At 34.5% G+C, this 14,250-nt stretch overlaps 1 protein-coding gene across 4 annotated transcripts; it reads left to right on the forward strand.

Annotated features, from left to right (window-relative positions):
* Nucleotides 1-5,906: 5,906 nt before the first annotated feature.
* LOC110941881 (peptide chain release factor PrfB1, chloroplastic) lies at nucleotides 5,907-9,228 on the forward strand. 4 transcript variants are annotated; one of them, XM_035976579.1, is made up of 7 exons: nucleotides 5,907-6,154; nucleotides 6,699-6,767; nucleotides 6,949-7,169; nucleotides 7,250-7,453; nucleotides 7,567-7,782; nucleotides 7,865-8,051; nucleotides 8,719-9,228. In XM_035976579.1, exons 1-7 carry the CDS (start codon nucleotides 5,995-5,997, stop codon nucleotides 9,003-9,005), a joined length of 1,344 nt encoding a protein of 447 aa, XP_035832472.1. In that variant the 5' UTR covers nucleotides 5,907-5,994; the 3' UTR covers nucleotides 9,006-9,228. The 4 variants fall into 4 exon arrangements, with proteins under 4 accessions (XP_035832472.1, XP_022039264.1, XP_035832474.1 ...); XM_022183572.2 differs by having other exon boundaries at nucleotides 6,708-6,767; nucleotides 8,719-9,143; XM_035976581.1 differs by having other exon boundaries at nucleotides 5,908-6,154; nucleotides 6,703-6,767; nucleotides 8,719-9,143.
* The last annotated feature ends 5,022 nt before the right edge of the window (nucleotides 9,229-14,250 follow it).

Below are 14,250 nucleotides of genomic sequence, written 5' to 3' on the forward strand. Positions count from 1 at the left end.
ATATTTTGTAAAGCCAATGTAATATATATTATTTGTTTCGCATTTTTACTATATGTAAATGGGTACTACTTTCAAATAAATATTATTTTAGTATTTATTATACTATGTAAAATAACTTATATTTATTATGTAATATAGATTACAAAATACTGTAGTGAAGTTATTATATTTACAAAATATTTTAGTATTATGATTTTGTAAAAGAATCACTATTATTTATAATTTTTAAATGAAAGTTGTGAAAAAAAAGGGTAAAAATATTTGTAAAATATTTTATATAACACTGGGTCAATTCTATGTGATTACTTATTTTTATTTTGAAACCATATAGCGTTGTAAAATGTAGTTACAAATGTTATGGTGATGATTCTTTATGTATTACAATGTTCTTCTAACCCAATGTAGTCGCTGACTACTATATTATTCTTACATGGTTATTTTCTTGCTAGAGTGTTATAGTACATAGTTATCACAAAATATGTGATACATAATTATTTGTATAATTTTATTCGTCCCTCTAATTCTGGTATTGTTTTATAAAAATATGTCTTTTCTTTTTAGTACAAAGTAAAATATTTTTATATATAATTAAAATTTACTAAATAAGTATGATGACTTAATTAACTAGTCATTATCACGGCGGATATTGGTTAGTGCTGCCTTGTTTAAGCATAGGTGGCCAGTCCATGCCTAACTAAGGCTAGGCTATTCAATACATGCCCTTGATAATAACTCTAGTATCTAAAAATAATATTAACACTATTACTATTAATATATTATTACTAAACTAATATTAATTACTAATAACAAATGCATAAACTTAAATGAGAATATACTTTAAACAAAAATATAATTTCTTTACCTTAATGGTTTTAAAAATTTTAATTACAGAAATACTATATTGTAAGTTTTTATATATAATCAATTAAGTTTATACAATGTTTTTCGATTAATGATGATAAGGTAAGAAATATCACGAAAGGCTCGATTGGTTGTAAGGACTACGGAATTTAGGACATGAAATGGTGGATTATTATCTTAGCACATAATTGTGTTAAGATTGCTTTTATAAAATAAATCAATAAAGCGGATTCAAAATAAATAATTAAATCTTAGATTAGCGTAATCTTTAATTTTGTGAAAATGTCATCACAAAGTGATCGTGATCAAAGAGATGATTTGATAAGCATATTATGGTTTTAAGAGAATTGAAGTGCTTGTTAGGATTATTTTGAATATGATGGTTTCAATCCATCATATGGGACTTTGAATTGAGTACGTATTGCGAGCAAGTTAACTGGGTTTGGATAAAACGAGTTTTAATAAGGAAGTTCGGACATGATTACAACAGAAACCATGTATACCCTTCAAAAAAGAAAATCGAGTTTTTCAAGAAATTCATTGATTCGATATTAAAGAGTCATTGCTTTGTAAAAACGCGGTTTACAATGCAGAGATCAAGTATAGCGGAACGATATTTGAACTTTTGATAAAACAACAAATTGAAATGATGCCTTCCTAGGGTCTTATAACTCAAATGAACCACATGCGCAACAAATAGTGCATGTGTATCGTGTGGATTTACCAAGAAACGAAATGGATCAATATTTGCTATTATGAAAGAATTCTTTATGGTATGATGACCATTAAAAGAACACGAAAGTCAACTTATTATAGGCAGAAGTTAGAATTGCAACGAAAGAAATATAAGAACTTCTTATCTGAAATTTCGTGTGATAACTATTTGTTAGATGACATTATTAGAGAATGTCGAATGAGGTGAAATGAAATCAGGGATTTGCAAAAATATATGACTTCTTTTGTAGTGCTAATAATTATGACTCAGGTTAGACTACGCACTGATGTTTGTGAAATATTGTACCTCAGCGAGATTTTGATTGTTTGTAAGATCATGTGGCAAAATACCGCTTTTTGATTAGTAGTACTTTTACCGATGGAATTAATATTGGTGTCATTGTGCCTAATTTATATTTTTCAAAGGTCTTGCCTTGGAAGTTGTGTGTATGATAAACTTTGACGTCTGTGGACGTATAATTTAAGTTTTATGTGTTTTCTTGTGCATTAGCACAACTTGACATGCTTCTTACTTGCGTTCATAATTTATGGCGTTAATAATTTATGGTAACGTATTGGTAATTCTTATATTTTTGATGGTGTCCCAACTAAAAGGGGTTTCCATTTATTATTGTTGCTCGAGTTACGAGGTAGATGATCAAACGAAAGAATGTTTGACATCAAAATTAAAGATATATGCGAAAGATTCCTGATAAAGAAATCTATATACATATGCTTGTGTTTTATTCTTAATTAACTTTTGGAATTCCTTATAGATATACATATCTATATTATATATTTCACATGTTGTGATATACATACCTTTCATAGGGTTTAAAGGTATATAATAGATTCATATTTCCAAAAACCAGTCAGATATTTGGTCATGATACTATTTAGGGAAATCTTGTTACTGGTTTGACATACCATTTATCCCGTCTTATCCGGTTCGCGCCGGAGCGGTAATTTCAGTATATCCGGACAAGCTGGAGAGTCTGCTACTCTATACCCAGTTTTGCCGGAGAAAATTTTCTATTTCCCATAAATAGTATCTTTTCAAGATTTTTTAAAAGTGTCTCTTTTATTAGGACTTTTATCCAGAATCAAGGAAATTTGTATTTCCATAATATATCTTTATTCGTGACCAAGTAATACTAATAAACAAGAATAAGTAGCAATTAAATGCTATTGCCTGCTAGTTGTTATTCTTATTGAATAACAATTATACTTCTTTATACTCATATAAGTAATTTTATCTTTGAAGCTTATATTAAGACAAAATTCTTAAGTTCGAGTCTAAATATCATTCAGAGTGCTATCAAATAATATTAAGTTTCTAATTTTCCGTTTAAGCTTAGGTATTATTATAACACCTATTTGCATAAACAAGTGGCTTAGCTTATACTAGGGCATCTTTTCTTATGTTCAAGTCTAAATGCTATCAGATGTGCTACCAGTTAAGTTAATAGTAATCTCCTAACTCTTTTATTTAAGCTTAACACTTATAGGCTTAAAGTAGTGGCTTAGCTCTGATACCACCTTCTGTCACGACCCCCGACCCCATCTGGCCGGAATCGGTGCCGTGAACAGTCCAGTGGTACCGGTGATTATTTTGAAAAACATTGCAGCGGAAATTTCATCAGGACCGTGAGTTAGGAAAAATATCAGAGTTTAGAAACACCAGATTTTATTTCAAAAGATGGAATAAACTCCATGTTTTACAAAGGTAGCTTTTAATAAAACAATATTTCTTAATTTGAAAATAAGCCACTTCTTGAAGTCCTTCAGTGTCGGATCCAATCCTTACTCCAATCTATTGTAATTACCTGAAACGCGTTTTAAAAAGATTTTGTCAGCAGGGAAATACTGAGTGAATTATTCATTTTACTGAAAATGACACGTTTTATGATTATTCACAGTGTTAAGATCTTTTACGCATGTTTCTGATATCAACCAACTACCCACAGTATTTGTCACTCGACCGAATCTGTGACAGTGGTCATATCACCATTGGCTGCCCCAATGAATGACGTAAATCAATTAAATTAGGTTCGCCCACCTAAAATGATTTAAACTGTAATATTGTGCACAATACCCCACATACTGGCTGTAATTTGGTGATTACATCAACTTAATCACTGGTATTATAATCTCGGAAAATGAATTTGGAGTATTGTAAATAGTCACAAACTGTGATAAAAGAATTTATAAAAAGAGAATAACTCACAAATCATCATGCAGGATTGAGTTAACAAACTTCTTGATTCTACTTCTTTCGATAATTAGGCATGTACTTTATTATTCTGGATCTTCTGATGATTTAATAGTTTGTTTGATTGTAAGGGTGTAGTTGGGAGTGTTTTTGGTGGTTTAACAGAATAGAATACGTGTTGGTGTAAAACCCAAATCAAACCTTAACGGTAGTCATGAGATTCGAACCTTAACGAATTTCACAAAAACCGGGTTAATGATCAATACAGCAGTTACGATAATTTCCCGAGATCAAATTCTCACAATGAATGACCAAGTGCAATACTTCAACTCATTTATCAAAATGACAAACGACAAAGTATAGTACTTCAACTCGTATATCGAATTATCGACAACGACAAAGTACAATGCTTCGGCTCATTTATCGGATTACCGACAACGACAAAGCATAACCCAATGTGGGCGGCACTTAGACATTCTTTGGACATATTGATTGCTCGGAAAATGAATCGTAATAGCGATCGAGTTATTACCCTGTTATTGCGGCAGAATTTCGAGATTATGTAGGTTTTTGTGGTATTTCGACGATATCTGGGTGTAGGAATCGAATTTTACCGTCGAACCAACGCAGGAAATCAAGTGCCAAACTCCTCTATTTATACTGGAAAAACGGCGCGCTCGCGTGTCACGACAGGAAAACCTGGTCCTGGCGCGTGGCGCGAGAGGTCACTTTTAATATGAGGTAGCCACGCGTCCCAGTAGCTTGGGTGAGTCGACGGTTCGTTAAAATTCAATTTCTATCGAAAACAGTTTGAATAATACTAACTAGGAAATACCCCCCCTGAGTTTTAGGGGCCCTGATCCTGATTCCGATTGTTCTGAAAATTTTAGGGTTCATGCAGTATCACTTGGGGGTCTCAATTAGGGTTTCCTATTGGACAAAATATAATAAGAAATAATAGTTTTGGTGAGAGTTGTTACACTATTGGACCAACCCATTTTTAATTTAATTTTATTCTCAGCTTAAAATTACGGTTTCGTCTTTTGTTTAAAATTACGCTTTGCCCCTAATTCAAAATAAAATTATATTTTTGCTCTGACTCAAAATTTACGCTTTTGCCCTCAGTTCAAAAACCCATTTTTAATTCTACTCCCAGTTTAAATTTACGGTTTCGCCCTCCGTCTAAAATTACGCTTTTGCCTCACCTTCAAAATAAAAATATGTTTTTGCCCCTAGCGCAAAATTACGATTTTGCCCCCAACTCAAAATTACGTTTTTGCCCATAGTTCAAAATCAAATTATGTTTTCCCCATAGCTTAAAATTATGATTTTGCCCTTAGTTTAAAATTATGATTTCGCCCCCAGTTCAAAAATATTTTTTACGATTTTGCCCCCTGTTCAAAATTATGATTTTCCTCCCATTTCAAAAATTACGATTTCTCCCCCAGTTAAAAATTATGATCTTGCCATCATTTTACTTTTTTTTTTTTTTTTTGCAAAACTATAGTACTGTTTTATTTTGCTTAGTTGACTCAGTGTAACTTTTATTGTGTCAAGCAGTTGTCTAACACTCGCTTATTGGTCCTGACAAATTAGTAATTTACCCCAGCTCAAAATTACAGACCTGTTATTGTTTTTTTTAGTAAAACTATGGTAGTGTTTTCGTTTAATTGGTTGTCTCGATGTATTTTTTTATCGTGTTATAAGTAGTATGTACAAGTAACCTAAATGTATGCATACATGTTATGAAACTAAGAAATATTTGAGTTAACACCCTGCAACGCGGGCGGGCATAGGTATAATTTTTATTCGTCCAGGCATGCCTGGTACATGCTCATTTGTCCTGAAAAATTACAATTTTGCTCTCAGTTTAAAATTATAGTCTTTCCATTGTTTTAGTTTTTTTTAGTAAAAGTATGGTAGTGTTTTTGTTTTAATTGGTTGACTCGATGTAATTTTTTTTGAGATCATGTTATGAGTAATATGTACAAGTAACCGAAACACAAACATACATACATTATGAGAGAGAAATATTCGGCTTAGGCTAGTTATTCTACAAATTTCTCCAAATATATACATTTTATCTCATAAAAAAACAACCCGCACCTTTTAGAGTCGTAGACTAGTAAAAGGTAAAGAGAAATTGATTTTTACAATCAAGGTTAGGTTAGGTTAGGTTCCCTGCGTTATCCTCTTGTTCCAGTTCCATGGAAAGTGTTGTCCATGGCTTCTTCGTTTCACCACCTGCTGCTGCTGCTGCTGCTGACCACAAGCTTCGATCGCCATACTTGACTCCTAAACCATTACTCACTGCATATAAAACCCTACCATTCCCTTCACATTCGCTCTCTTTTTCTCACTCCAAAGGTAATAAATTCCATGTTTCATACTCACATTTTTTTTTTCCAATATTGATGAAACTCCTAATCCAGAATAATTATAAGATGCTTTTGTTGCTTGATTGAAGGATTAGCTTGTTATTATATATATATATATATGATCTCAGCTTTATACTTGCAAAATCCATGGCCGTTGTGTATGTTTTAACCAGGGCCAGGGCTGGCCTGAGAATTCGTGTACCCGAGCTCGGAAAAACGTGCCTTTAGGCCTTAACGAAATTGGGTATTGGGTTCGAGTTCTAAACCTAATGCCAATCGAAATATCGGGCTTGGCCGGTAGTCCTCCCCGCCCAATCTCAGGGCCGGCCATGGTTTTAACTTTTAACTGTTTGGGTGAAGTCAAAGTCCAACTCCTTCGCAATAAGAAGTTATATCAATGCATATGTAGATTGTAGAAGCATACATATATGATTGGACATTGGAGGCTTCTATGTTCATTCATTCCTAAACATATATTCAATAGTTGTTTTGTATGGTTGCTCATTCTTGTTCTATTTGTTTGGCATTTGGAGTTAGTTCAGTTTTGTCCGCAACACCAGATGCAGGAGTTAGCACTGAAACAGGCGTATGGGCAATGCAAGGTAATCACTCATGCAATTGGAATATGAAACTAATTATTTCATGATGAATTTGTTGACCGGTTAAGGGCTGTTTTCGTTCATGTTTTGAAACTAATTATTGCTACCTGTATCCACAATAATCATTTTTAAATTGTTTGTATCCGTGTACATCAACATATTAATGGTTAAAGCATGGAAACAGATTTTTATACTTTAAGGAAGGAAGTTGAGGCAACCTCGAAGCGTGTTGAAGAAATTAGGGCTTCTGCTGGTCTGGAGCAATTAGGAGAAGAAGTTGCTAAGTTAGAGAAAGCAGCAGCAACTGATTCTTTTTGGGACGATCGCTCATCCGCTCAACAAACACTTATGGCTCTCACGGATGTTAAAGACAAGATAAATCTTCTCAACGAGTTCCAAACCATGGTTTGACTTTTATACGGGTCAAAATTGCCACCTTTACTTGATGCGTTAGAGGTCATGTTTAAGTTTGATTTGTTGTTCAGGTTGATGATGCAGAAACCATAGTTAACCTAACAGAAGAGATGGAGTCAACTGATACCGCACTTCTTGAAGAGGCTGCCACCATTGTTAAAGAATTGAACAAGGCTTTGGACAAGTTTGAGCTGAGTCAGCTTCTATCGGGCCCTTATGACAAAGAAGGTGCTGTTATCAATATAACTGCTGGTGCTGGAGGTACCGATGCACAGGTAATTAAGTAAAACTTTAACGTCACTTATCATTTCGTTCATATACCATCATCATCAATGGCCATGAATGATATCACATTTTATGGAAGTTTACTTGATAATATTCAGTGCAGGACTGGGCTGATATGCTTCTAAGGATGTACGTAAGATGGGGAGAGAGACAAAGATACAAAACAAGAGTGGTTGAAAAGTCAATGGGAGAAGAAGCTGGGATCAAGTCAGCTACAATCGAGGTCGAAGGTCGATATGCGTTTGGATATTTGTCTGGTGAAAAAGGAACACATCGAATTGTTAGACAATCTCCTTTTAACTCAAAAGGTCTTCGTCAGGTATTGACTTTTACTCACTATTATTTACTCAGATGTCTAAAATACCCTCCAATAAGTCCGGAGTTTGTGTTTATTGATGCAGACAAGCTTTTCTGGCGTTGAAGTGATGCCTCTTCTTCCAGAAGATTCACTAAATGTTGAAATACCAGAGGAAGACCTGCAAATAGGGTTCTCGAGAGCTGGTGGGAGCGGTGGTCAGAATGTTAATAAAGTTGAAACCGCTGTTCGGATAACCCATATTCCAACCGGAGTAACCGTTCGTTGTACAGGTGCTGCTTTCTCTCTTCATTTGACCTGTTTTCTTTGTTAAATCCTTAAACTTAAGCCATTTTATTCTTTTGGATAAAAATATCCCAAATCGTTATTGACCTGTGTTGGGGAATTTCTTAAACCACGAATAATCTTAGAGGCGTGTGATCACTTTCAGATCAAATTAATTCGGTGGTTCTCTTGAATAATTCATTCGGATACAACTCAGATTGAGAAATCGAACTTTTAGTGTGTGTATGTGAATTTGTAATAAACCAGAAAGTGACCAAGAACCCTAATTTCGAATTTGGGGATGAAATTGGTAACTGCCTGAAGGCAGTTATTTTATTATAAAATTAAACAACTCAAACAAGTGTGCACTCCCGGCCCCGCACCTCCTAACTTGCTTGATGTGCATATAATTCACTTGGTCACCAAGTCAATCCCGGTTACACTAAAATATCTTTTTGGAAAGCTTTAATGTAAAAAGTTATCTAGTTGTCTATTATGGTTGTTTTTATTGTTACAATATTTAAAACACTGCTTATTTATGAAACTGTAAAAATAGAATTGGTCAAAAAAAGTAAGTGTTTCCAGGTTGACCCAATGGGACCCAACTCGACATGTACATAAGCTTGCTCATCTCGTCTATTGTTAATTTATTTTTTAAAATTTTGATTTGTGCAGAAGAAAGGTCTCAGCTAGCTAACAAGATCAAAGCTTTAAGCCGTTTGAAAGCAAAATTAATGGTGATCGCAGTAGAACAACGTGCGTCGGAAATTAAACAGATACGAGGAGATACAGTGAAGGCAGATTGGGGGCAGCAAATTAGAAACTATGTATTCCACCCTTACAAGCTTGTGAAAGATGTAAGAACAGGATATGAAACGACAGATATAGTATCAGTAATGGATGGTGAGTTAGATCCCTTCATCAAAGCCTACCTCCGCTTCAAGTACACTCAATCCATGTAACCCCATTTACCTTTTTTACAAATTTTAGAGTAGGGATCATGTTGTTTGAATATTTCCCTCAGTAACACATAAAAAGTGACATCTTCATGAAATATATATAAAAAAGCCAGTTAATGCTGATATGTTGGATTTACACAACTTCACTTGGAACATATATTTATAATGTAAACTTTCTGTAAAGTATTACACATGCTTAACAATGCAAGGTCATTCTTCTTCATAATTATCTGTGGATGCCTTTTTAATGCTACAGTTGTTTACCCTTGCTACTAGGGATCGTATGCTCTTTTTTGCATGCTAAAACTTGTTAGCTTACGTGGTGGTGAGTCAAAAACAAAAAAATGTTCCTTTACAAACATGTATCGAGTTATAGTTAACATATTATCATTTACTAGGTTACCTTATCGTGTCTTTTCTATAATTGGAACACTTTGATGTGTTCGCTAACATTGAATGATATGTTCTTTATTCGTCGTGGCACCTCATATGAGCTCGTTCTTTATATTAAGATACTTGAATTCTATTTTGTTAAATGTCATTTTTTTTCCTGCAGATTAGCAATTAAACTATTTATAGGGGCCCATGGCATTATAGTCTTGTGGTATCTTAGGGGTGAGTTAAGGCTTAGGGACCAATTGGTCCAAGGTTCAATTCCCACAAGAGGGTTTCTCCTAGATTTATTGGGTTTCCTCCTGAATTGGTGTATAGGCAATATTGCCTCGTGGAGATTGATATGATCGGGTGGTGATCCAAATTTGCCGTTCAAAAACAACCATGTATAGGCAAAATAAGATTTTATAAGAAAACCAGAACGACAGTGCTTATCTGATATCTTCTTGAATGTTGATCTGAGCTTTCTTCACACTCCAAGCACTTTGCTTAGAGATCCAGCACAACAAACAGGCTTCGCCTCTAATGGCTAATGTTGGGTAAACCCTATGTTCTTCCTTCTCCTCCTCCAAAGGCTCTCGAGTGATCTATTTGCGTCCTTCCCAATCAAAACTACATTATAGCATAGATTCAAAAATAAAAAGATATACCCAATAGTCCAAAGCATGAGTGTGCCGACTTCGTTGTAAAGCACACCTCAGGGCACAATCCTGTGTGCAATATTGGTGATCAAAGAGGCCGGGCATTGACTAGGCACGATCGCTCCTATGCCTGCATAACCTTTGACCTAGTCTGATAAATAGGGGACTACAAATGTTGCAGTGCCTAAACCACCGGTTGTGCCTAGCAAGGACGCACTGTCGTCTTTCCCACCAAGCACGATCGTGCCTAGCATCTTCTATATATAAGCAAAATCTATATTATATTATAATATCCTATATTACATTTAGAATTACAGCACAATCCATTCTACTATATCTGAAAGGACAAAGTCGTGGCAAAGGCCACCGACAACACACCTCAAATTACAAATTTGTCCTTTAATGTAATTTCCATTTTGACTCCTCGGTATTTTCCATTCTGGCTCCCTCATTTTTTAACTAATTCGTTTTTCTCCTAAAACTTACACAATAACAAATTTATCATCTAAATTTCTAACTTTTCACTTTTACTTCCTTAGTTTTTAATTTTTTTTTTCTTTTTTTCCCTTTGTGTTTTTAGTTTATATCACGTTTACATGTTGCTATAAATTCGAAATGGGTAGTTAGTTCGTCACAACTTAATACATTTCGTTTAATCGTACCATATCTTTATACGTTTCTTTCATGTGCTTAAACACGTTAATGTCACCGTGCCAACGTGCTTAACGAACGATAATGTGCCCTTAAATGTCACGCCACAACGCGCGAGCACCTTATTTTCATTCTTTAACATAAAAAAAATTATTTCCTCACGTGCTTATTTTTATGGACATTTCGATACATATTCATGTATCGGCATTGGACATAAACAGTACACATTTACGTTTCCACCTAAAGTTTTCCTATAAATGAGTCGAGTCTAATATAATACGTTTTCATGCCTGTTTTTATGTATGTTTTAAGTTGTTATATGTTTTGATGTAAACACTTTATTTTCTCACATGCTCATTTTTATATGTACATGTCAATATAAATTAATGTTAATAAACATGGTCAAATATAATACATTTTCGTGCTTATCTTTATGTACGTTTTTAGTTGGTTTATGATTTGACATACGAGTCACTATACGCATTGATGCCACTAAGTCTTAATGAAAATGTAAAGGTTATTTAGTAATTAGGTGGAACCCCACTAAATGAACTAACCCAGTTTGGATTTTGTTATTTGATTTAAATGCTTATATAAGTTACATTGATTTATATCGGATATGTCAAAACACACGTTTTTGTATGGTTTACACATTACATAACGCTTGCGCTAATCTATTTGATATTTGCGATGTACCCACGCCGCAACGCGCGTGGCCTTTTACTAGTTTAGAATTATATTCAGAAGTAGGATGATCAACACAATCCATTGATTGATTGAATTATAGGTGAATGACTTTATACGCCTCTAAGGTACTATATACGCCTGGTAGGCTGGTACTACGTTCTAAAATCTCTTTGCTCAATTTTATTTCATAATTTTTTAAAGCCTAAAAGTGCTCATGTTTCCTCAATTTTATTCCATAAATTTTTTAAAGCATAAACATGCTCAAAGCTTACTTTCATGATTTAAACAAATGATAAGCAGTTAAACATGAATCAACCAGACATTATATGGTTGTCGAGATTACAAGGTTCATTAAGTGGGTATTGATCGGAAGAACCATTCGTCGAAAAACTCATTGGAGGGGTGGCGGCAGTAGTTTTGTAATTTTAATTGAAAAAAGGTGGGACCCATTATATTTATCTATATATCTTAATAAATGAGATGATTTGGGCCATTTGTCTTTGAATGGTGGAGCCATTTTGCTTATGTGGCATCTTATGGTAGAGTAGAGGGTGATTTTAGGAGGGAAACCATTCTAAATACACTAAATTCTTCTTGGACGCGGGATCCAAAAGAAAATGGGTCGGATTAATGGATCCTTTATAATTCTTTTTTCTCATTCTTCTTTCACACTACTCATCCACAAACCCTAAAAAACATAGTTGCACTCTCTCTCCCTCCTATCGCCACCGCCAAGATCCTCATCAGTTCCACAAAATCTCACCTACTGACAATCATCTTCTATCACTTTAACCTAATGGTGTTCTTGATTCTTTGAAGCATTCGATAGAGATCCAAGGTTGCAACTGTTTTTATATGTTATTTAGATGTTTCTGAATCTTTCTTTTATCGCTACTAATTATTTTGTTATTAACTTCATCTACGATTATTTTCTTTCATATCCGAACATAAAAATTGCAGATATGTTGTTTATTCAGATGAGAGTACAGGAAAGGAGGACAATGTTGGTGCAGTCATCTGTCGTCTTCGTCTTATGTCGAGTCTCAGTTTCGGTGCGGACCTGTTCAAGCGTGACATCATCAATATGACATCACTAGTGACATCATACTGATGACATCACAAAGTGTCATCATTACAAGATGCACATGAAGTCTATAATGTTCACGTGAAGTCAAAGAGGATTTGCATGAAATTACAAATTGATGTTTGGTCCAATTAGATCTCTTCATTTGAAGGTCCAATGAAATGCCACCATTTGAAGATCCAATCATGTTGAAGTCAACCGTTTGAATATGTTTGTAATTGTTGACCGTTTGAAATAGGTGGTCGTTTGAGGCCTTTAGTTTGAAAGATAGTTGACCGTTTGAAAAGGTTCAAACGATAGAGCTTATACTATAAATAGATCTCAAACTGTTAACATTTGTAACGATAGGTCAGTTGATACCGAAGTGCTGCCGGTATTTCCTCTCGCTGTAAACATTGTCAATTGAATATAAAAGGGGATTAAAGTGATTTTCTAGCTGTTTTCAAGTTCGTTTCTTAGTTTCCGCCTCTGAAACGTACGAGAGCTCTTCCGAACGACTCATTCAGGTCGAAACCGATCCTACAAGTGGTATCAGAGCTCAGGACGAGGAGTTCTTGCCATATTCAGCTTGAAAATTTGATTTTCTACACCTTCTTTCTTAAAATTGATAGTTTTCACGGTTAAAATTCGCTCAAATTTTTACACAGTGTTCGGATTTGACATTTGACAAACCCTTGGAAGTTTCAGCTTAAAACTCAACGTAAACTGGTCAAAATGGTCTGAAAATTGATGTCCGTTTGAACGAGCACAGTGACTGACCGTTTGAATTTGATGTTTATCGTTTGAAAATGTGTCCTATAGTTTGAAAATGTGACATCCGTTTGAAACATCGTTTGAAATTTGATCCTGACCGCTTGAAAAGTTCACCGTTTGAAATCTGATCTGACCGTTTGAAAAGTTCACCGCTTGAAAATTATATTGAATTGTGTGATACTTTAATAGTTGTGTGTCAGTTTGCATGTGAACTGATTATATCTTGTCAACCTTTTTATATAAGTTTTAAAGACCATCACGTGTCTTCATTTGTTTAAACCGCCCAATCACTAAAAGACGTCAGCCCACTACCTACAATCGGCCCGATAATCAGCTTGACAGATCTATTAGTGAAAGTTTGTTTTAAAAAAGGTTGTTGTCAGAATTGTATTTTGAAGATCATATAAATTGAATATTGCAAAATGCCGGCTAGTGTGGTTTAATTGGTCCAATAGGATATGATGAAAGTTAAGGTTTGCATGTGCTTGTTGTCAGACATTTAATAGAATTGCACTTGGAATAGTTTTTAATACACATATATTATGAATTGATTAATAGTTTGTCGGCAAATTGGTGAATGTGAGTCACGTGATTATCATTAGCCCATGTTGTCACTTGAGATTTTTCTTGGACTAGTAATATAATCGGTCCAATCAAAGTTCATTTGAAAGTCGGTTCTAGTTAGTACAGTTTGGAGTTCACAATTGTCAAATGTTCACCAGTTCGTTCGTAGTGAATCTGGTCGTTTGAGTTTAATCTGGGTCACAGTAGTTCGCGTGTTTTGACAACAAACTCAATTCACATCAAATTCAGTCTGCACAGTTTGTCAACTTTCAGTCTGCACAGAATATTCATCAGTTCAAATCTTCAGTTCGCACGGAATATTCATCAGTTCGAGTGTTTCAGTTTGCACAGAGTATCAGTTTGTTTTAGTTAGTTGATAAGTTTTTAAACTGATCATTTTTTTTGTTTGTTTGTGTACGTCAGGTAATTCAAGATCGTCAGGCAATTCGAAGATCATCAGGTGATACAACTGTGA

The sequence above is a fragment of the Helianthus annuus genome, chromosome 8 (assembly GCF_002127325.2).
Source record: "Helianthus annuus cultivar XRQ/B chromosome 8, HanXRQr2.0-SUNRISE, whole genome shotgun sequence".
In the NCBI taxonomy this organism is placed as follows: domain Eukaryota; kingdom Viridiplantae; phylum Streptophyta; class Magnoliopsida; order Asterales; family Asteraceae; genus Helianthus; species Helianthus annuus.